This window comes from Leptinotarsa decemlineata, unplaced genomic scaffold, assembly GCF_025532065.1.
Source record: "Leptinotarsa decemlineata unplaced genomic scaffold, Ldec_3_MD MMD2_tig00001064_RagTag_RagTag, whole genome shotgun sequence".
NCBI lineage: Eukaryota > Metazoa > Arthropoda > Insecta > Coleoptera > Chrysomelidae > Leptinotarsa > Leptinotarsa decemlineata.
In genome coordinates, this window is record NW_027412558.1 from 2,877,140 (window position 1) to 2,902,771 (window position 25,632).

General features: G+C 34.0%; 2 protein-coding genes across 5 annotated transcripts in view; one reads left to right on the forward strand and one right to left on the reverse strand.

The window, feature by feature from the left end:
* Positions 1 to 3,645, forward strand: part of LOC111514606 (BMP-binding endothelial regulator protein) — a 185,774-nt gene extending 182,129 nt beyond the window's left edge. Inside the window, exon 9 of the mRNA XM_023170867.2 lies at positions 193 to 3,645. Within this exon, the coding sequence (XP_023026635.2) occupies positions 193 to 1,103 (911 nt within the window). The 3' untranslated portion in view covers positions 1,104 to 3,645. The remainder of the gene's footprint in view (positions 1 to 192) is intronic.
* A 10,491-nt stretch (positions 3,646 to 14,136) lies between these two features.
* Hs3st-A (Heparan sulfate 3-O sulfotransferase-A) overlaps positions 14,137 to 25,632 on the reverse strand; it is a 202,767-nt gene continuing 191,271 nt past the window's right edge. For all 4 annotated transcript variants that reach the window (XM_074175539.1, XM_074175540.1, XM_023170882.2 and 1 more), the window contains exons 4-6: positions 24,860 to 25,075; positions 22,553 to 22,791; positions 14,137 to 15,480 (exon numbers count right to left, since the gene is read on the reverse strand). In XM_074175539.1, the coding sequence (XP_074031640.1) occupies positions 15,156 to 15,480; positions 22,553 to 22,791; positions 24,860 to 25,075 (780 nt within the window). In that variant the 3' untranslated portion in view covers positions 14,137 to 15,155. The remainder of the gene's footprint in view (positions 15,481 to 22,552; positions 22,792 to 24,859; positions 25,076 to 25,632) is intronic.

Sequence of the window (25,632 nt, forward strand, 5' to 3'; positions counted from 1 at the left end):
GAAATAATATACTAATAAGTTACTTCCCTTGTTTCCTCTTTTCCAGTAGCCACTCTGACAAACCCATCAGTTCCAACTTCCCAATATTCCCAAAACCCTCCTACGACAGGAGGTCTTTGTATCATTTGTTTCAAGAATTGAATTGGCAATCAGTAGTTCCAATACAAATTCAATGAGGCTTTTTATTTTCAGTTGAAGCTGCTTGTATGGTGTTTGGAGACCCACATTACAAAACTTTCGATGGTCGAATATACAGCTTCAAAGGCGTAGGAAAGTACCAACTAGTAGCCGACTGCTCTGACAACACCTTCTCGATACGCGTCGCCAACATCCTGAACCAGAGTTCTTCTTCTCTCACCAAACGTGTCGCCATCAAGTATCTCAACAACCGCATCAACTTGCAGCAGAAAGGAAGGATAAAATACAACGGTACCATCATAAAACTGCCTTTTAAAATCGATGGGAAGTTTCACGCCGAGAAGAAGAAAGAAAACTCCGTAGAAATAACCTTGAACAACGGTGTGAAGATTTTCTGGAACTTCCGGAGCTTCGTAGAGGTTGTGGTACCTCCAGCTTTCAAGAATAAGGTTTGCGGGCTATGCGGAAACTTCAACCGCGCTGTTCAAGACGACTTACGTACCAAAAGTGGTCGAGTGCTGTCAGATAAGGAAGTCCTGGCGTTCGGGGCGTCTTGGTGCATAGGAAAGAAATCGGAATGCGGGAAGAAGGTTCGGCAGAACAGACCGGCCAAGCCGATGAAGAAGAACAACTGCAAAATGTTCAACAACGACACATTTTCTGCTTGCCACTCGAAACTGAACTTCAGCAAGTACTACAGGGCCTGCAAAATGGACATGGACCATTGTCACAAGGGCTACAACTGCTACTGCGACAGTTTGATGGCCTACGCCAGAGAATGTAACAGACTAGGCGCAGAGTTGGGGAACTGGCAGAAACACACGTTTTGTGATCACAACAGCCTCAGGCGAAAAAAGAAGAGGTTCCACAAGGCGCATAGGCGCCAAGAGGCGCAGTTGCTGAGGCAGTTGCCGAAAATGTTGAATCGAACAAGGAGTTCAAAAAGTCCCGTTGGGTTGACATGAATCTCCGGCAATTTAGAAAGCTAGTCATTCTCAGTATTTACCAGATCGCCTGTAGAGTAAAAAAGTGTAAATATTATTTAAAGTATTATTGAAGAATTTGGGTTTTTGAGATGGAACGTGTCACTTGGTTGGATCGAATTTAATATTTGCTGTCGAATTTATTTGAAATTGAGATCCTGAGAGATTTCACATCACGAAAGGTGAATTGAAGAAGAAATTATGTTGATATATACATTTCCAAGCCTAGAAATGACTTTCAAAATATGAGCACCTTGATCAGAATGCGTAATTGTGACCGCTTACACCGTAGCTTCATGGAAAGCTTCATTATCACTGATGAAGCTACGCTGTTGGCAAATCACGTCTAGATATTCAGTTTGGCACGAAAAATTGGGGAGTTTTTTGTATTTGTTTTGAAGAAGACATTTTATAAGATTGTTTCTACTATTTCTAGAGCTTGTTTGCCAGAACAAGTTAAGGGGTTTTCACATTATCGAGGCACATACTCTAATTTACTGCGCATTAGCAAAGAATATCATTGAAGTTATTTATTATTATTTTCACAAAACCAGATCTTTTACAAGCCCTTCCAATTGTGTTCCCAAAATGAGAATCAAAGTCAGTTATTTAATGAGCTTTAAGATGATTTCGGCCAATCATGACACACATAAACTCATTTGGTGTTTTTATTCTAGAATTAGACATTATATGACATTTCACCAAGTTGAAGTGTAATTTTTTAGTTGAAGACCATCTGATAATTCTATCGATGCCATTTTGCAAAGAGAGATAGTTATTTATGCCTTTCATTTTGGCAAATAGTTTGGAGTCATCTGTATAAAGACGGCATGAACTGTTGATTTTCGGCACGATATCGTTATTGAATAATAAAAAGGAGAGGACACAAATTTGATTCCTGTGGTACTCCATATTCCAGCAAGTAGCTATGTGAAATTTCTACACGATACTCATATTGAAATATCGATAAAAATTTGCATACAAAATGAATTCATATTATTCAGCAATTCAATCAGGAAAAGCAATAGTTACGCAGATGTTTGTATTACCCTTCTTGAAATGTGGTGTCGGAGTTGCCGATTCATCTGGAAAACGTAATAGAATTTTCTACACATTTGGAAAGCAATTTTCAATTGGAAATAAATCAGGATTTTTTGACCTTGAATATACACAAAACAAATTTTGAACGCTCAGTAAAACAATTAGTGAAACTATTGAAGAAAGTGGTTATAAAATGATTTTTAGTTGCATATTCCTACTTTACTGTGAGGTAACTTTCTTGAACCAGAATATGTACTCCCAGAAAGTTTGTAATTTATATTGAAGTTGAAAAATTAAAATTTTACAATTCCTCTCATTTTGCCTCGTTTTTTGGAATGACAGAAGATTCATCAAAATTCTTTCATCAATTTTCACAATATATCATTTGTCGCTATTACCAAATCTGGAAAACGTAAGTGACACGTCAATCCATCTATACTTTGTCCATATAATTTCACAATTATTTGTACCAAAGACATTCTGTATTTTTGCTAGACGGTCTGTTCTGTTAAATTGTTTTCTTGTGAACAGTTTTTTTGTATATACGTTTTAGTATTCTTATTTTATGTACGAAGATCTCTGTGTAAGCATTATAGCTTTTAACAATTCAAATCAATCGTTCCTAAATATATAGGTATGTGTAAAATTATAAAGATTGTAGCTAAGTTGCTGTGAAATCTGTGGTTATTGAATATTGATAAAGGGAAGCGAAGATGAGAAAAAAGCGAACTGCGTTATTACTGCTACTGATAAATATTTTCTATACAATCTTGGATGTTTTTTCATATTCTTCCTTCTTACCTGATGTCCAGTTATTCATGTTGATGAATAGATTGAGTGAGTTTATGGAATTGATGAAAATCTTGGAAAGAAGATACATTTCGGCATCAAAATCTAAATTTTGTACCATTACTTGACTTCTATTTATTTATTGCTCCAATCAAACGGATGAGAAGACGAAATTTTGTTGATACGGATTCTGTATCATCACATTCTATGTATATTCTGTTTTGACGATACTTTTTCAACTCTTCACCATAGGGATTCAAAATTTTGATAAAAAATTTCGATTTTGAGAATGCAGTTTAAAATTTCACTATTAAACAATGGGTTTATAGAAATATTTATTATGTAGGTATTGAAAGTTTCATCTTCCTGCATCAAATCAATTCCCAATAATCGTTGGTCAAAAATTGATGTTTGCTTCACTAGTATATAACCTCAATAGTAGTTCACGATGATATTTCAATTGTATATTTCACTGTAATATATTGTTTAACTGTACAATTTTTTATCGATTTCTAGGTATAAGGATAATTTGAATGTATTTATTAATAAAATGCATAGTAGATTCTACTGTGAAATTATACATACTTACCATTTTTTTCGGTTTTCTATTGTTTTATTTATTTTTCAGAATTTGTTTTTAACATGATCACCTGTACTGTTGAAAAATTGACAATATATAATTACTGGATGGAAAGGAGTTTTCTTTGTTTGTGGAATGTATTGTTTCTCCACACGTTCATATATTGCTGATTTGACAAAGTTTTTTAAGACATATGATGTCTACTGAAGGAATATTCAATGAACAATGAATTTGTGTATAGAAACTAAGTGTCTAATGTAGTGAAATACAAATCACTAGAGGAAAACTTGAAGAAATAGTTACAGTTAACATTAACAATGAATAAATCTGGCCACCTGCACTCAATTGCTCTCGTATAAGGTCATTTAATTCAACCGATAAGAATGAGACATCAGAAACACAAATCAAGGAAGTTAATGTTATCATTCGTCATGAGAGTAGCTCTAGTGATTATTTTGCTGAGATAAATCGTCTAATCACAAGTATACTTCAAGTAAATGATATAATGCAACGTACCCTCCAACAGCTCCTCTTCAATAATATAGTTAGGTTGCTAACTAATTTTGTTATTCAATAATCATTTCTATTCATATAAGAATCACAATAACTATATAATATATATGATAAAAATATGTAAAATAATATATATAATAAATATTTCGTCCATAGAGGTGAGTGGGAAAGTAGGGATTCAAATAACAGGGTGATAATTGAAAATATTTCTGAATACTAGTTACTCACTAACTAATTTTCTTCAAAAGTCTCTGATAATCCCTCCTATATATCCTCTGTTTCACTGTCACTGTCATCATTTGAATCAATAATGAATTTATTTCCACTATTGATGTGGAAGTGTCCAATCTCCGTATAGTCTTTTTCAACAAAAATTACTTCTTTATTCCTTTTCTGCTAGTCTTCTACTCTTCTACGGTAATATTAGATACTTCTTTTTTAATTACCTCTATTACCTTGTTATCAAATTCTCTTCGTAGGCATGTTAGGCGTACACATTCTTGAACCATCAGTCTACCCTTTCGTAACTGTGTCGTGAGTGTCATACCAAGTTTCGTCCAAATAGAAAATTTACCGTTGTTCTTGTCTATATTTAGTTATTTGTTACGCAATTCTACCATTCTTCTAAATCTAAATTATAGTTTCTTGGTCCAATGCTGAAGAGTTTTGTCACAGCAGCTCACGTTATGGCCGGAAGTATTCAATTTCTTCCTTATGATTTCACGTGTAGGAATCACATTGCTTTTGTAACAGTCGTATTTTTTTTTCAATGATTATATTAGATGAACATCTGAGGGTTTTGGTAATCTTGTGTTCACCATCGCTATTGGAATCACTACACTGAAAAAAGTCTGCATTATTATCACACATTGATATCACTATTATTACTTGTCCAAGGACGCCACATCTCAAACAGATAACAAAAATTTTAAGTAATTATTACTGCAACAATATTGAATTTCAACACTCAAATCGCGATTAGTTCCTGAATTGAACACGACGTCGGTAACCATCCCCGCATTCCCAATTTCTATTCGTCACCGTAACATGACTTCAAATTCAATTTTGTGACTCTTCAGCCAATCATAAAACTCGGTTAGTGAAAATTATCCAATACGAACAGCCAATTCTACGGTCCACGTGTACTATTTTGCAGCCGGTTCATTTGTATGTATTGGTTTTTTGGCCTTTGAGAGTGCCGCCAACTTTAAGTATGCATAATATCGTTTACTTCGACTATACAGAGGTTTGAGTGATTTCTATTGAATTTGTGTATATTCTTGCTACCGAGTATTGTCTATTTCAACTTTTGTTTTTGTTCTGGCAAGGTGTTTTTCGATAAATGAAAGATTCTTTGATATGCATTCATCACATTTATTTACCCACAAATACATGGATATTTAGGTATAGAAATAATTGAAAAAATCTGTCCCATACACACATTTTTCTGATCAATATTTATTGCATTTGATATGTTTTCGAGTAATCTCGCTATTCACACAAAATATGTATATGGGTTGTTTGCATATAAAATTTTTATATTAGCTATATCTGTATAAAAACAAATTTTAATTTAATACCCAATTTTAGTGCGTATATTTAACAGTGTTAGATACTAAGACATTCAAAAATCTTGACGAAAATAATTCACTTCCGTAACAAAGCTTCACGATTGTTGCTAATGCACAACAACGACTTTGAATACTGCAGTCTTCGTAGTTTTGTACCTACATGCATTTTTCTCTAATAAAAATATTGCAAAAACGTTCATCGTCAGTAATTGGTAGGTAAATGATTAAAATAGCAATTGAGGAAAGTTAGAGTTAGTCTCGATTCAGATCATCAAATATTATTTTGAGAATACTCTCCAGTTGTGCTTTAGTGAATTGAAATTCTAGGAAATTGTGAATAGAATTGAATATTCTAAACAATAAATGTGGTACCATATAATTGTATTTCTTCCAACTGTTTGGCTTCGTTAATCGAATATAGGACGGCTTTCTCCAGATTTCAGATGTCATAATAATCACTAATAAAGGGTGGATACTAAGTCAATATCTACCTGCTCATGTTGAATGTTAGTGATAGTTAGTAATTTCCCAACAGAAACTCTTTTGAGTTCATTTCAACATAAAATTCTTGTTCAAAAAAATTCAAAGAGAAAATCCCAGAAGAATAGAGAACACATTGAAAATATACAAATTCTTTACTATCACAGAAATTCTGATACATCCATAGAGGATATGTCATTTCCAATCAACTTCTCCAAGATTTATAGAAGAATGTTGCCATAAAAGTATATATTGGCCAAACGAGGCAGATATTGAGGAAAGGATACAACAGAACAAAAAAACGGATATTTTTTTCAGAAAGAATTCATCGTCAAAAACGAATGTGTAGGGGTGATATATTGATATGCATAATGTTTGGATTCTTGGCATAAAGTCACTAGCAAAAATCCAGAGAAGACCGTTCAACTATCTTTATTAACTAGTAAGTAATTTTTTCGATTCATCTCGCATATAAACATTCCATCCTCAATTGACACAAATATTCATCTTGTTACCTTCGATAAGATAATAGAATGAAGTAATTTCATTTTGAAAATCTGAAAGGAGATCCCTTTCATTTTGATCCTGTTAACAACTATGGCATACTCTGTAAATTTCACAAGGAAGGAAACTTCTCAATGGTGTGAATGATATAAGGAGAATTACAATTTTTATAACATACGAAAGAGAATTATTGAAAGTAATGATCTCTGGAAATATTTGTTGAAATTCTATTGTTGAAACGACTTTGCTACATACTTGTCGACAGGATTCTGAATTCTAATTCAAACATTTTTTTGTACATAATTCAATTACCTAATTCATTAAAAATATTCATATAAACAGTAAAGTTTCATAAAGCCATCTATATAGTCTCGTGGTCATAAAATATTCATCAAAATACATCTATTTGAATGATAATCGAATTTCATCCAGCCATGAAAATCTGTTGTTTGGAAACACCATAAAATAACTTTCAGATAACACTACACCCTACAACATTCAAAAAGTGATAGACTAGAATAAGATATAGAATTATTACAAGTTACAGATCAATTGACAGACAAGATTACAGATGAAAAGGTAATAGACACATATGATTCGAATGATCCTTTAGGTCAAAATTTCTGGGGATATGAAACAGACATTAGCGAGACTGGTGAGATGTGGAATCGATACGGAGCGTAGCTGAAAATTCAGGTTGAAATGCATTTTTTAGAACTGTAGAACTACCGTTGTTTGTTTCTAATTCATTTAGTGACTATGTATATACTTTTTTTCGCATCAGATCAATCTCGCTCTGTCAGTTTCCACCACATAGTGTTATGAATGGAAACAATACCTGATTTGATTATTACCCTATTCATTCACACAATCACATAACAATAACAAAATACATTATCTAAGAAACATAATGTTAATCATTACCTATACATACTATTTACAAAAAATATATTCATCACATTTTGATATGTGTTTAATAGAATTTGATATGTACCGTTTCTCTAGCAGCCTCTGTTTTTTACTTGACTAGATACCTCCGTGGTATATGTATACTTTCAAACTACAAATCTTAAATTTACCCTAGATTAACCCTTTGGTATGGCATCAGCTGATATGCATTAGTTTAACTTCTGAGACTAAAAACACTTTGTCATGTGAATCTGTTGACTCTAGATAACATTTCTACTATTGCTTCTGTTAGTCATCTACATTTTCTCTAACAAATACTTAATCTTCAACTTAAATTTGCCTCGGATTTGTTCTAATTGGAGTCGTGGATTATACTCTCTTTCACAGTCATTAGTTCATATTTTCCATAAATGTGAGATGAACATAGAAAGGTTTTGCTGCCCTAGCTCATAGCAGAGATACTTGGAAAACACAGAAAACTGTTCAGGAAACTGGTGAATTTCGTTGTTCATCTATTGAAAGTTACTCACCAAAGTTTCAGCCATTTTTGACGGGCAGTTGTTATGTCACAGTCGTTTGACTGAGTCATTTTCAACACCTCCGACACGTGTTTCGATCACCAAGTGATCATCTTCAAGAGAAAGATTTAACTGAGTTGAAACAAGTGTTTTTATGAAAATAGGCAAAACAGTATAGAGCTGTCATCAAATACTTAATTGTTTTTGAAAGGCAATACACCTACGTAAATGAAAGGTGGTTGATGAAACAATGTTAACATCTCATAAAGATTCAGAGATAGCTTTGACAAAAATGAATATCTGCTGTGAGGAGATTCATAAATACTTGAACGTCAACAAATTTACAACAAAACTAAACGTGTCTAAAACAAAAGCCATGATTCTGACAACAGCATATAAATATAAATATATAAACATAAATTCCTATTCTTTGGAAATTAATAATGAAAAAATAGAATAGAATAGAAACATCCCCTATTTTTGCACTCGACGCGCGTTTCGTTAGCAAGGTTAGCATCTTCAGGAGAAGCAAATTGATACTGAATCTAAAAACAAGGGTTAGCTGTTTATATACCTGGAGTTTTCTGGTCCAATGTGGACTTTGTTTGTTAAATGATAATTTTTCGGTAATTAACTAGTGGAACCACTATCTGCGAATTAATTTATCAGCTTTTAATCTATTTTTGACAATTTGATTTGCAGGTAGTGGTTCCACTAGTTAATTACCGAAAAATCAATTAGGATGATCATCATTTAACAAACAAAGTCCACATCGGACCAAAAAACTTCAGGTATATAAACAGCTAACCCTTGTCTTCAGATTCAGTATCAATTTGCTTCTCCTGAAGATGCTAACCTTCTTAGCGAAACGCGCGTCGAGTGCAAAAATATCAGTTTGGTGTTAGGGTGATTGATTTCCAGAGAAAGTTTTCAAAAATCGGTTTGCAAAACCACTCACTACCTCACCTAACCCCACGAACACACGGCACTGATAAAGAAATATTGTGAAACGGACAATAAATGAGTATTCAGCCAGTCCAGCTAGCCGAGGCTTTATTCCTCAACTATATTTGATAACACGTTTACTAACTATCTGGGCGACTAGGGACCACAGGCAAGAAATGTTTATGACTGTACCAGGGACGCTTTGAACATTTCCCATTTGCCGGGCAGTGATTATGAACACCCCTCGTAGTGCTCTTATTTTTATTGCCGTTCCAATTGGGAATGGATAGACCTATGAAGAGCATTATTTGCTGATAAAAAATGATATATCATACCCCCGTATGAGTTATTCATTTAATATCCGTATGGTAGTATGGTTCAACCAGTTCATTGATGACCAGTAATGAAGTTTTTCTGGATGAATTTTGAAGAACACAATTTTTTTTAAATCTATTTCTTGCAACATTTTCCTGCAAGAAATCATTTTGCAAAACTCAATATAATTTACGTGAAAAAACCTCTAGTAACCAGAAAAAATCACCTTTTATGGATTATATGATGAGAATCCATCGAAAAAAAATGTGAAAGAGAGTATACTCCTAAAATCTGGTTCCAATGTGGACTATTACATGCGGAAACCAAATAAGGCACTGATCAATATGATCCAACTAAAAAACCGGGTCAAAAATTCTCATTTCATTCAGTTATTTTTTCAATGGCAAAAATTTCTTTCATTTTCATTAAATATATGATATATATGATATGTATCGATTTTACAGGTTATAAAATAACAACACGCACCTCAAATATATACTCAACGAATTGTTTGTTATAGTATACCATAGAGAAGTCTGTTTTTTTATCACAGTGTTTTGAAAATAACATTATAATTTGGTGCGATTTGTAAACTCCAACTCATATTTTACCACTTATGTGTACAATATAATTGAGCAAAATACTTGAAAATTTTTTTAAGTTGCCTTGATAACTTTGTCAAACGAAAAACTTAGCCCCTTTGCTTCTTCAAGGTTGAGAATATCATTTTTGTGCTCGATAAGAGCGAATATTTAAATTGAGTGAAACCCTCAAATTCTGGAGGTTAAAATTATACGATGATTTTGTGAATTGTTATGAACTTATCACTCCAGCATTTTGTTCAATATTCACAACAGTTTTCCATTGAAAGAAATCAAATATTTTTTTCAATATATTTTTTCAGTGTAGATATAATCTTCATATAACTGCCTCTGCATCATCAAGAAGTATTAGAACAATAATAATTTTGAACCTGTAAACCGAAATATTTAGATATATTCAGAAACATTTCCAATATTTAAAACTCTCAGCATTGAAAACATGCTGAGAGTTTTACGTCTTCAGTTTACCCCGCTAAGTGACTAAATTTGAACTGTTCATCATGAAACTGAGGAATAGTATATATTCATTTATAATTTACAGATAATTTAGGAAGCTTACCATACCATACAATGCTGAAGATTATATTCTCCCATGAATGTTAGTTGTGTTTAAGATATTACAATTTTCAGGTATTCCCAGAAAATAAATTCAAGGGTTACAAATTTGGTAACCTTGAAGGCCATTTGAAAGTGCTTTTTCTCCAAACCCATTGCTTTAACATTTTCAGCCTCAGTCAACTATATATTGAATGTTATTTGATTTTCTTTGACATTGTGCTCTAGTTATTTGTCAGTATTCAGATCAAGATTCTTCATGGCAGTGGATTTGAAGAAGACGAACCATTGATTGGCATCCCCAGTCACCAAATTTGTCGCCCTTCAAGTTCATTTTATGGAGATACCTGATGAGTAAAATCTACAGAACCCAATCAGCTCTCCAGATTCATCTTTTTCATAAAATTTATTGGAGAAATTTCAAAATTTCTTTCTATTTCAAACCATGCATTAGAAAACTTCCTATTTTGATGATTATTTATATTCAATGAATTATCGTTTGATAAAATGAGGTTATCGATGATCACAAAGAGCCTGCCTTTCACTAAAAATTGTATTTAAATGGAAAAGTTTCTTTTTTGTGGCGCTTCAAAAATCACAATCATATTTTCAACCTTCAAGAGGACCTACTCCAATGAAATGCAATGTCAGATTCAACAATTTCTTGAAGGAAACAGAATAAAAATTCATCCCTCATTAATCTTTACGGGGACAGTGACAAAAAGACTGTTATGTTTGTTTCAAACTCCAGATCGCATTTATGAGAGACTGAAGTTATTGCCAAGTTTGCAATGACGAAAGGAATTAGTCATGGAATTCAACGGAAGTACAGCTGTAAAGTTTTATTTGAAAACTTCTGAACAAGACTATTGAGATTTTCAATTTTTTCAATGTAAGGGAGGATTAATAAGGGTATTGCAATGAACAATTAATTCAATTGTCCCAGTCTGAGTATTGATATTATAATTTTCCGATGAATATTTAATTGGGTATGTGAGAGAAATGGAAGTAAAAATTCATATTCGAAACTGAATACTTCATCGAAAACTTCCTTTCACAAAAAGTTTATATTTTCTATTATATAGTTATTCGAGTTATTCCTATGCGAGTTCTTTGTATGAATACCTGCACTTTGTTATTCGATTTTCCAACGTTCTTTTGTGAGTATGGAACAAAATGTTGTTATAGCATTCTTTGTTGTGGAGATATAATGAGGAAAGGACACATTTTATGCAAAAAGGAAAGAATAAAGACTCAGCAATATTTTATTCATGCAGGTAACAAACAGAAAAATTATTTAGAATGATGAATATGCATGCATTGGAAGTGAAAAAAATTTTTAAGAAAAATAAAGAAATATAGTAATGGATGAAGTACTTCTCTTACGATGTTTACTTTCATTCATATTATTTTTCAACGTCTAAATTTACAGTTACTCTGAGTCACTTTCAATGAAATCATCAACACTTTTCATCACAGATTTTTCCTTAATTTTTCCCATTTGTGGACATCCTCCTAACTCTTTGTGATCTTTCCTAATTACTGAATTCTAAACTTCATCCTTCTGCTTATCAATTTTTCAATCACCGTTCACTCGATTTTTCATTGCAATTTGAGTTTGTATAAATTATTGGACAATGGCAGCTATAACTTTTTCCATTTTCTTTTTTTTTATGGAAAGCTTTCACTTGTTTCCGTTCAGGAAATAAAAAATTTCAACTGAAGAATTTTCAGTCACATCGAATTACCACGAAAGTTTGATAAATGGTCAATTTTGAAACAGGTAAAAATAATTTGTCTATCGGGTTCTCATTTTCAAATTCAAGCCAATTATATCTACTCAAGACTGATTGAATTTTGATGATTGAGGTTCAAAAAATCGATTATGAAAAAATACAGTTATGATAATTATTACGAACAAACCGCTAAAAGTGACATTTTTAACACTGATACAGAACTTGTGATATACTGTTTGGAACCTTTGGTGTAGTAATGAATATTACTGGTGCTTTTTCCCAACACCAAATCGTTATTTTTATACCTCGACACGTGTTTCGATCACCAAGTGATCATCTTCAAGAAGAAGATAAAACTAATAACTACTCAAAACTAAAGCTACTTATACTAATCAGGTACCTCATACAGGTAGGTGATCAGTAATACCACCCATACAAGTGTACCACCCTAAATTAATTTTACAATTGGCCTTTCTATTATTTACAATATGTCCTTATGTATGTTTAAATGGTACAGCTATACATAGAACAATTTTCAGCTATATAAAATTAGTTTCATAAAATTAGTATTGGTCCGTTGTTGTTATTCATAATATTATTATGTTTACTTATTTCCACACTCTCATAGGCATCTAGTTGCCTGTTGTTATTAACTTGTCTAACTAATCTTAAAGGACTGAAGTCTATAGAATGGTTTTGTTGCAAAATATGATGGGCGACTGCTGATTTTTCAAATCTTCCATATTTTACGTGTGCTATGTGTTCCTTATATCTCACTTCAATAGATCTTTTTGTCTGTCCATAATATTTTGCATCGCAGTCCTTACATTCAATTTCGTAAATTCCAGACTTTTCCGAATTCTCGACATTGTCTTTTGGACTTCCCAAAAAGTTCTGCAGTGTATGACTTGTTTTAAAAATCACCTTCATACCTAGGTCCTTGAAAATCTTTCCAAAGTTCTTCGTATATTGGTGGTATGGAACTGAGATGTATTTATTTTGGTTTTTGTCCTTTCTGAAAGTCGAGATTTCGTTCATTCTTAACCTAAACTTCTTTTTCCTAATTATGTCATCTACAATACCCCTCGGGAAACCGTTAGCGGCTGATATTTCCTGTATTGTACGTTTTTCTTTTGTGAACCTATCATGTGTTAGAGGGAAAGTCAAAAGACAATGCACCAAAAAATTCAACCCAGCACGTTTGTGCTGTCCACAGTGATGTAAACTGTCAGGAATATACCTGTACGTGCTTGTTTCTTTTCTAAATATATCGTATTCTAACCATCCATCTTTGCTCCTCATTACCAAAACGTCAAGAAATGGTAGTTTCTCTCTTATTTTCTACTTCATACGTGAATTTTATTGATGGACATCTATTATTTAAAAAGGAAACAAAGTCCTCGATATTCGATATTTTGGTATCGAATACCGCGAAAATATCATCCACATACCTTAGCCAAATCCTAGGAAAATACTTTGACTTTTCTTTAGTTTTCATTTCGAATCTGCTCATGAACAGGTCTGCCAGGTAGGGGGACAGGGGATTTTCCATGGCCGTTCCTTCCTGTTGTTCATAAAAGAAGCAACCTTCTACCTGGAAACGATTTTGTTTCATACACAAATTGGTAAGAGAAACGAATTCATCGATTTCGTTGTTATTGAAATTATTTTTCTCTAGTAGTTCCCTGAGGTATGATAGGTTCACAAAAGAAAAACGTACAATATAGGAAATAGCAGCCACTAACGGTTTTCCGAGAGTTATTATAGAAGACATAATTAAGAAAAAGAAGTTTAGGTTAAGAATGAACGAAATCTCGACTTTCAGAAAGGACAAAAACCAAGATAAATACATCTCAGTTCCATACCACCAATATACGAAGAACTTTGGAAAGATTTTAAAGGAACTAGGTATGGAGGTGATTTTTAAAACAAGTCATACACTGCAGAACCTTTTGGGAAATCCAAAAGACAAAGTCGAGAATTCGGAAAAGTCTGGAATTTACGAAATTGAATGTAAGGACTGCGATGCAAAATATTATGGACAGACAAAAAGATCTATCAAAGTGAGATATAAGGAACACATAGCACACTTAAAATATGGAAGATTTGAAAAATCAGCAGTCGCCCATCATATTTTGCAACAAAATCATTCCATAGACTTCAGTTCTTTAAGATTAGTTAGACAAGTTAATAACAACAGGCAACTAGATGCCTATGAGAGTGTGGAAATAGGTAAACATAATAATATTATGAATAACGACAACGGACCAATACCAAATAGCATACTATATAGCTTGTTGAAATAATATTGTTGGGTTTACTGATTACTACAAAAAGACACATTGTAAATATATTTAGATAGGCAATATTGTGAAACTAATTTTATATAGCTGAAAATTGTTCTATATATAGCTGTAACATTCAAACATACATAAGGACATATTGTAAATAATAGAAAGGCCAATTGTAAAATTAATTTAAGGTGGTACACTTGTATGGGTGGTATTACTGATTACCTACCTGTATGAGGTACCTGATTAGTATAAGTAGCTTTAGTTTTGAGTAGTTATTAGTTTTATCTTCCTCTTGAAGATGATCACTAGGTGATCGAAACACGTGTCGAGGTGTAAAAATAACGATTTGGTGTTGGGAAAAAACTCCAGTAATATTCACTGATCCAGAATACCAACAACATTCATATATTTCTATATCTGAACTAAGTACCTTAAGAAATTTCACAACAATTTCTGTTTCCCAGAGCAGTTGTTGTTCTCTTGATTTTTTAAAAAAGTTCAGCTTTGAGTCATTGCAAACTTGGCATGGAAATTGATAGTTATGAATGACAGAACTTCCTTGCAAACTGAAAAATGAGACATTGTGAATCAATCCCGATGAATTTCTATCCCATTTTCCTTTCCAAGACCCGGCTTTGAAAAAACCCGTTAAAATCATTCTAACCTAGAACTAAAATTAATGTTACTCTTCCGGCCATCCCAGATCCTCCCCTACCAGCTCGTAAAATTTCTGGTTGTGCTCTCCGAAGTACTTCCTCAACTTGGACACCACTTCAGGATCCACCCTGGCGTGTTTCCTCCCCTTGGTCTCCCTCAGACATCTATCCGACGTTTCGTTCCTCAGACAGTAGAACCCTTTGGTTTCGTTGAAGTAGAAATTGTGTGTGCCTATTCTAGGCTCTATGCCTAGGAATCGCTCGATTTTTTGTACTTGAGATACAGGGTCCTCGATGAGAAGGTCTCCGTTCACGATGAGGATCTGATCCCTGGGGAATACCTCGAGCCACCTGTAATTTCGTCAGATTCGGTTATGATATAATAATGATAATAATGACTTTATTCATAAAAAAGAATAATTATAATCATACAAACAAATAATAGCTATTTTGAATAAAGTAAAATGGCAATAAGTGCAGAAGCACTAAAAAAGAAAACTTAACACATACACACACAAATACATACAGACACTTTTTTTAAAATAATGTTAGGGCTATAAAATGACCAAATTGTAAACCTAGAAGGTGAACGATCAGAAGGGTGATATTTTTCAATTCATAATAGGTACTGTTGTAAAAAAATTCAAAAAAATAATAACGCGCATTATACATTATATTATAAAACTGCTTTATACTTAAATGAATTGATGTTAATGATGTACATGCAAACATATGCATCACATGGGTTCAGGTATATAACAAACATAACACACAAATTTCAAATATTTTTTTTGTCAACAAGTTCATCAAAAAAATTTCTTGGTTGAGATAATATGAATAATCTTAATTTTTCCTTGAACAAATGAATAATTGTGATACTGCACATTTCGTCGGGAATAGTATTGAACAGCTTAGGAGCAAGGTAATTGTATGAATGCTGGAAAATTGATTTTTGCGTTTGAGGAATAACGTGGTTATTTTTTTTACGGGTGTTGTATAAGTGAGTCGGGAGAGTGAAACATCTGTTCTTGTAATAAGCTGTGACAATATTATAGTAAAACAGTTGGCGGATATCGAAAACTTTAGCTTCGGAATACAATGATTCTGTTGAATAATGTGGTGGTTTTGGAACAGGAACCTGTTTTGGAGCACCTCAAGTGGACGAAGGTGTATATGGAATGTTCCACCCCAGCAAGCGATTCCATAGCTCAGATGACTCGCCACGAGTGCGTGATATAGAATTTTGAGATCAGAGTATGTCAGTATTTTCAACAAATATTTGAATTTGTATAGTATACAACGTAATTTATTACAGATATATTGAATATGTGCCTTCCACTTGAGATGTGAATCAATTATCACACCTAGATATTTCACTTTTGATTCGGAAAGTATTACATGTTGTCCAATCTTCAATTGTGAAAAAGAAGGATTACTGAAATTATTGCAACTGAAGGGTAGATAATGAGTTTTATCAAAATTTACTATCAACAATCGATGTTCAAGCGAATTTTTTATTGATCCGAGATCAGTTTCAACAATACTTTTCAGTTCCTCCCAGCCATTCGCCTTGTAGAAAATAGCCGTATCGTCTGCAAAACCTAATATTTTACCTTTGCTTTCGATAGAGTACAGTCCATTCACATATATGTTGAAAAGGATTGGTCCTAAAACCGTGCCTTGGGGAACCCCAATAACAGTTTTTCGCGTGTCACTCAACACGTCATCAATTCTCACACACTGGAATCTATCAGTGAGGTAACTTCTGAACAAATTCAAAGTTTTGCCTCTTATACCAATATCCTCCAAGGATTTCAATAGAAGGTCATAGTCAACTGTGTCGAATGCTTTCGACAAGTCGATGAATACGCATAGGCATGGTTTATTTTCATTAAGAGCTGATGATATATCTGTGATGAGAGCTATGATTGCGTCCTGAGTGGATACTTTTTGGCGAAACACAAACTGACGATTAGATATTATGTTATATTTCGAGACGTACGATGTTAACCTTTTTTAAGGATTTTTTCAAAAACTTTGTTCAGGTGTGTAGTAAGGGAAATGGGTCTGTAATTTGTAACCACTGTCTCATCGCCGTTCTTGAATAAAGGAATAACTATTGTTTTTTACAGTGCTGTTGGCCAGGAACCTGTATCCATACACCTATTGAAAATGAATGCCAAAGGCTCCTCGATATACAAGGAAATTGGTTTCAACGTTTCAGAACAGATACCGTCAATTCCAGTGGATTTTTTTGGCTTTAGATCTTTGCTAACCTCTTTGATCTCATTTCTGTTGGTAGGAAGAAGAACACAAGAATTTGGTACAGTTTTAGGGAAATATAGGAAATTTGGGTTTTTTTTATCTTATCTGCCATTTTTTTTCCTAAGGTGGAATATATAAAATTGAATTCGTTGGCGATTGCATGTTTATCTGTTACAGTACCATCCTCTTCAGTTTTTATTTGAGTAATGGGGCGTTTCGTTTTATGTGTGTTGCTTACTTCTTTTACAACTTCCCATAAGCATTTAGAGTCTGTCGAGTTCATTTTGATTTTTTTCTGAAAATAGTCATACTTTGCTCTTCTTATTAAATTTGTTAGTTTATTCTGATATACTCTAAGATCATTCCTCAACTGCATATTCATCGGATTCGAACGTACGCGTTTGAATAGTTCATTTTTTGTATCAACCGATTTCAGTAAACCATTTGTAATCCATGGCGCTATCTTTGTGTTTTTTCTTTTAGGTCTTATTTGAACTGTACATAGCTCTATGGCATTATTGATGATATTGAGGAAACTGTTCATAGCATAATCTGCTGAGGGTGTATTAAAGACAACCTCCCATGATATGTTTTCCATATTTTTTCTTAACTCGGATTGTTTAATGTGCGTCATCGTCTTTTGAGTGATTTTTTTATTGCATTGAGGAGTATCAAATATCATTTGAATCGCAGTTGAAAAATGGTCGGTGATATCAGTTCGAATTACCATAGCAATAACTCTTTCAAGCAGTAGGGGAACTGCTCTGATAAAGATGTGATCGATACAAGATCCGTTATCTCCTTGCATTCGAGTCGGATTATTGATAGCGGAAACATAGCCAAACTCACTCAGTATATTCGAATATTCATCAGTCACATCGTTATTTCTCAAAATATCAATGTTGATGTCGCCTAAAAATATGGAATAGGAAGCTGTATCAGAAGAACAAGTTTGTAAATATGTATATAAGTCCATACTGAAGTCGTAAGGGTCTGTAGATGGGGGTCGATAAATTGCAAATACATATATATAAGTATTTCCGAATTCAACTTTCAACTCGATAGCTTTGATATGATTTATCTTTACTATTTTATGGTAATAATTGAGGTGGGATCGAATATAAATCACTACTCCGTCATTTTGGTTTAAATCACCTTCGCTATATAGCATATCATATCCTGGAATGCCATACAGTTCGGGATTTTTCAACACCCATGTTTCTGTTAAAGCCACACAATCTATATCAGAATTCAAACCGCTGAGGTTCATCGAGATTCTTATTTAGGCTGCGAATATTGCTATGAAGTATTTTGAAATTGCACGAATTTTTGTTGACGTCCAAAATATTTTTACATTCATTGTAGTTTTGAAGGGTGAAAGTTTCGATCGTAAACCTTAAAAATGTAAAATACAGTGATATGTAACCAAAAGCAGCTCCGTACATTTTTTTACATTTTTATAAGAAAAATGTTGATTATTGAAGTGAAAAGTGTCAAAGAAGGAGGAATAAGGTGTAAAGGTGACCTAGTGAATAAATGCTTGTGTTTTTAAATAGTTTATTTGGTGAAAAAGAAGGCTGAAAAGTTGCCCTTTTCTGAACTTTGAAGGGCCGTATCTATTTAAATAAGGGAGAGCGCCGCTTTTCTCTTTCGGATTCGTAATCTACGCATCGAAATACGTAAGTAAAATCAAAAATTTTTTCAAAATCACCAGGTGTCCACAGAACAAAAATTTACCAATGATTCAAATAACAGTGACCTGTAAGAAGGCTTGTTAGATATCGTAGTTCATCCCTACTATAGTCCAACAACTGTTTGGTATCAAACTTCGAAGGGTGAATAAACGTCTTGGAGTGAGCCAATTCTGAAAGATTTTGCCAGAAGTCCATAAACCTTCTTGCCATCCAGGTGTTCGATCTTTCCAAGTCCTAAAGCGACGCCAATGACAGGTTCTGGTCCGATGAAGCTGCTTGCAGCACCCTACTTTGCAAGGGAGTCGGCAGTCCCATTGTCTTTTAAGCCAGTATAGCCAGGAATCCAGACAAGAGACAATTTGTTAAGTCTTCCTATCGAGGAGAGTCGTTTTTGGCAATTTGCTACCAATTTAAATGAAATACAGTCGCATAGGTTCCTAGGCAGGTGAACCAACAACTATGTGCTCTTGACATTTCCTTTTTCCGGAGGATCAAGTCCTCTCTTCTCGTGAACGGTACTTTATAAGGCAGTTCGTAGTGGACAGTTGGAGGCATAGAGTCAGAGGTCATTTCCAGAATGCTGTGATTTCTAGTGTCAACCAACAGTCTGTTGCACTCTGCATTAAATTGATTTGTGCAATTGGCAATGTGCACAAGTCTATATGTAGTCCATCTAACCTCTCTCTCCAGAAAAATGTGGAGAGGAGGGAGATCTAGAAGGATCTCCAAGGCCTCTGACGATGTGGTACTGATGGCATCACTGATGGCCAGACAAGCGTGTCTCCAGAGACCTTCGCTTGGGCTTCGATAACTTAGTCGCCGGTAAAATCTTCGCCAATCGGTACCAGATGAAAACGGCCTTCGTAGACTTCGTCGAATCCCGAGCCCACAATTGTCATGCTGTCGGAATTAGTCTTCTTGTGTTGCGTTGACAAAAGTACCCTCACTCAAATGGCCCAGATTTCGATTGTATTGAATGAGTGTCCAGTGAGATATTAGCGTTGAAATTAGTCTCACAAAAACGGGCAAATCTTTTGAAACAACCCAATATTACGCAGTAACTTTTCTTGATGAACTTTTCAGTTTTCTCTTCATCACATTTGAACATATTCTCCCTTGATCCATATTGTGGACGATTAGAAATTCAAAGACCATTCGGGAGTTGCTTCACAAAAAATGGTATCTTCCGAAGTACAATCGATCCTCTATTCATATTGGAAGGTGCATATGTTGAGGAAAGATTAGCCTGTGGGAAAGGAAGGTTGTGGCCAAAAACCATTCCTTCCAAATCAATACGTCTTTCAGAAGTTCTGGAGAAAAAACAATTTTATTGTTAGAATTTCGACACCCTGAATTTCAAAATCGATGACCTTTTAAGAATAATTTTTCTCAAAAAAAAAACACACCTGGTTTCCATTTTAGGAAAAATTATTCTTGGAATCTTGAATATATCGAATAATTTGCTTCACGATAAAAAATTCAAATGATCGAAACTATTCCAAATCGAATTGGATATGAAATATTCCCATAATCAATTAGACAATCATTTAATTTTACCAATGTACATTCCCTTGAAATTTTTTATTATAGTTTAGTTAGGCTGAAACTAGAATTTGTTGCAATAATTTGGCATAGAGAATACCATACTACATTATTCTTGCTAGAAAAAATTCAAAACGAATTTTCAAGATACCTATACTATAAAAATCATCATGTATATTTTAATCATAATGATTTGTATTTATGTTTTGTAAAATTATTACAATGTGTTAAAACAACGATAAAAATAAAATAAATACAACAATAAAAATTAATTGGCGCTCCGGGGCGACTTCATTGATTCCAGTGGCGCATTTGCTTTTTCAGCTGCAGGAAAACCCGGAAAAACCTGCAGCACCACATCATCTGAAGATCTTGATCTAACAATGTCCTCTCTCTCATAAATCAAAATGTAGGGTGTCTCCAGAGGCTCCAATAAATTCAATGCATCGCCAGAACACTTCGTGACACGACTATCGTCAAACCTGAACCAGTCCGTTTCTTCTTTGACCAAGGCGTAATAATGACCAAATTCAACGCCAGAACCACAGTGAACAATGACTGCATGGTCTGCTAGGTTGAAATGTTCATCTATTTCGAACCTTCCAAAGAGTTTCTTGCTTCCGTTAGAGGTTGAGTCTTGTTTGAAAATCATCAGTATTATTATTAGATTGACTGGTGCCTCAGCTATACTTGTTTCCTTATGACAGTCAGTTAGTTTGGCGCATGTTTGACAATACAGTCGATCATCATTTGTTAAAAATTCCATTTTCAGATGATTTAACAATAAGCTTTGCACGGACTGGTAATTAGTCATATTAGGAAAAGCTAGATGAAGTTCCAGAAATTCACATAAGTTTTCAGTACTTCTTGAACATTTACCACAAAGTAAACGAGTGAGGATTTTTCCAGCAAAAGATCTACAAACACAAGACGAGATGGGTTGTACGGAATCATTCAGTCCAGAGCGGCTGGGAGTATTGATTTTGCTATTGTTTTGCTCACGAAGAGTATTCAACAAGAACCCCAAGAATTCGGAACAATCCTCTTGTTGTCCTAACGAGTATCTAGTGGACTTCAAAGACTCCAGCAAATCGGTTGGAGGAAAAGATGTTACCTTCTTACGAAACTGCAGCTGCAGTTAAAACTACCCATCTTAGACATGAATTCAAAATTATATCTTTGGAAAATCGAGGAGTGCTTCACATTTTGATGTTTCTGTTTGAAATTATCAATAATAAAACTAATTCACCAATGTTATTTTTTAACTGCGATTAAATGTGCCTACAAAAAGAATGCTACATTCAATATCCCTGTTTTACATAGAGCTACTCTTACAACCATTTGGCGACTATCAAATCATTATAATACACCCATTGATCTGGATTGGTCAATAACTGAAAATATATTTAGAAACATTATAATCAATCAAATTATTAATGTATCATCCTAATGCTAATTTATTATAATTACTACTGAAATGAATACATTTTTTCATTTGCTAAATTAAAACTTATATTGCAAAAAATCATAATGTTAAGTTCACTTTTGCTTTCAGGTCTGTTTGGGAACAAATAAATAAATATTTGAAAATTGTCGTCTATAAAAAAATTTTTTGATTTTTGTTAACTTACTAGCGCTTGCATAATTCAATATTCCTTTAGTTCTAGTAGGAATTTCTTGTGAAAAAATAAAATATGAAATTCCCTGTATGTATGTTTCCAGCACCTGATTCGATTTTCAGGTGAAATAACCCGGTTTGAATGTTCTGAAAGTGAGTATATTTCCAAATTACTGTGAGTTTGAACTACTGAAATGAATCAACCCTGAAATTGCTCCGAATTCAGTCTGTATAATGTCATGCATGATATGATTTTGTAGTATAAATCACAGAGACCAGCGGATGCCTCTCCTATCAGAATTACCTGTGCATGTAGTTATGGTACACCGAGATGGAAAGCGGTTTGTACGCTTCATTTATGGAACCATTCGGGAAAATGGCGAGCTGCTCAAACGACTTCGGGGTGGGGATTGGCAGAGTTGGGGGAGCTGTAGCTGCATTCGCCCTCAGCTGTGTGTAATCTGATATCGCTCTGGTGACAGGTTCTCGAACTATTAGCAGGAGTTTCACGCTGGCATTCATTGCACGAATTCGTTCGGGAACCTGAGAAAAAAACATTTTTTGTGGGTTGTTGCTTGTCTCGTTTGGGAAGAAATCTTCTCGAGTCTCCGGAAAGACTAATAAACAAGAAACTTTGATATACCAATCATTTTTCAAGCACAGGTAATTTTCATATGTAAACGCACCCCTTTCACCCCCACGGGGAAGCCCCAGTTGAAATATCCAAAAATTCTTCTTTATTGCGCATTTAAGAATCCTGAGAAGCACCCCTGAGAAATTTCAGCTTCCTAAGTTTCATCAGTTCGGAGAAACAGATATGAATGTGTTTTAAGTAACTGACTTTCGCATTTATGAGTATAGATAATATTTTGTTTGAATTTCTTCATTCCTCAAAACCAGACACAGTTCTATATCAAAATCACCCATCATTATTTTCATGACACCTATTCATTGTTCATTTGTCCTCGCATATTGTTTTGATCTCTCGAATATTCCAGTTCATTTTATTCTTGTTGAAACTTTTTCAAGCAATAGGAGTTCGAGTATAATATTCAACAAGAAATAGTGCCAATTCCATTCAGACATATGTTTTCGATATTGTTTTTGGCTTGAATTCAAAATGAATCTGTTCTCTCTATGTAGTATCACATTGATAATCGAAAATTGTTTTCAGAAAAATTCGTTTTTGTCTTTCATGGAGCCACAAACATTCGATGCTGTAATTTGGCGAAAGAACTGGTGATTAAAATTTTTATACTGTGGTGGAGGCAGACCTGTTTTTCATTTTTGTGCGGCATTCAGTTTCATATTTTCACAATCCCAGGGAGTACAATCTGGAAAACAAAAGCGATAATCACTTGTCAAAAGTCACGTCTCCACGTGAGGCTGATGTTTTCGTAAAAATGTGTCTCCATGAAAAGTAAACATGATGTGTTGCCTGATTTTCCCACAGTCTTGATATCAAATCAGTTATTGAGTGAGGTATTTTGTTTCAACTGGAATGCACTGTGTATGATATCACCAATAATGAAATTTCTGATTCACATCTATGTTTGAAGTGAACTTATGGAAGAGATAATTTCTCAGGGAACATTTTGAAAAATTTGTCCAACTGTCGATACGAAATCACGCCCGATTTTCCAGAAGTTATAAGATGAACAAATATACTGGCCTGAACAAATGTACAGTACCGAAAAAAATATTTCATGGTGTAATAGTTCACGTTCTACTTTTTTGTTTATGATATTCGTGGTTTGAAGTAACGCAGGTCCCATCTAACGAGGTAATGGTGACAGGGGTGTGAATTTTGAGCTTGATTTGAAAATCATGGAGTAGCTGGAACCAGCAGATCGAAACAGTCACCAATGTGAAATTAAACTAACGCGCCTCCGCCATTGTATCAAATTTCAATCCCCAATTCCTCCGCCAAAACATGCGCTCGATTTTTGTTTCGTGATTTGCGACATAATACCGCCAAACCCCTGCGCCTCCGCCATTGAATCAAATTTAAATCGCCACTACCTTCGCCAAAATATGCGTTCCAATTTGTTTTATGGTTTGCAACATAAAATTTTTAATTTTTTGCTTTGATTTCTTCGATCAGTCAAAATACACACTGTTCAAATACAAAATGCTACATTTGATATAGTTTGTTTGTAGTGGAATATCCTCTCTTCTGTTACTTGTTCACACAGAAATCAAATATTCTTTTTGTTGAATTCGTTCTCTTCCAGAGAAATCTATTCTGGGAATGATTTTCATTATCAACATAGCAGTAGGACTGTACTGTCGTTCGCAGTATATCCAGCCAACACATCATTTATGAATACAAGATTCATGTTGAAATAATTTTCTTCTTAAAGGTTTTAATGATACATCAACAGTACCACTGTTATATAAATGGCATTGTAGATGTACCAGTATAACTGATGAAGTAACCGTGTAGCGAAACGCGTATTCAATTGAATTCATTGTGGAATATTATTAATTTCGATCACACATTATTTTCACATTGATGAGCAAACTGAGAATATATGTCATTATACATTAGGATATAATGAAAAAAAAAACACTATGATCATGTATCAATTCACTTTCAAAATCGACTCACTTCTGGAGTAACGAAATAACTAGGACTCTTCTCGATGGTAATTTGTCCTGGATACGAATGAGGCATCTGCATTCTGTACCATTCTAATCCCCTGTAATAATTGTCATCCCTGTCAAAAAAATGGACTTCTCCAGCAGCTTTCTGTATCATTGGATGAAGGTACAGCATCTCTAAAAGAGCTCTTGTTCCACATTTCCGCACCCCCATTATGATTGCCTGAAATAGAACAGATACTTTAATGAGGAATATAGCTATTTGTATTCCCATTTTGTTAGTTTGAAAGTGACCCTAAGATTTTTATAAAACTATTATAGAAATTATATTTCCAACATTGATTTTCGGAACTGTGTACTGTCAAATATTTTTTTCACGAAAGTCAAGGCTTTGATGAAGCAAGAAGTGGATTTTCCACGTTGATTTTTCAGGAATAAGGTTCCACGAATACTTTCAATGAAGACCTGAACACAATGAAACAAATAGCCTTCAATAATGATTACGATAGCAGTCAAATACATTCTTTATTATCAAAAAAGTTTTACAGCCAAGCCTTGAAGGAAGTTTACCAAATTCAAAGGAATGAGGATGAAAGTTATAGAACCTTTACCTACCCAGGCCAACCCACTACAAATATTCCAGATTTTCTGCACACCAAAGGTGTAAATGTGGCTTTCAAAACCAGCAACTTAGGCATGCACATTAAAAATAACAAAGATAAAAGTTCAGTTTCAGAAAAACCAGGAGTGTATAAATTATCGTGTGGGTCATGTCCGATG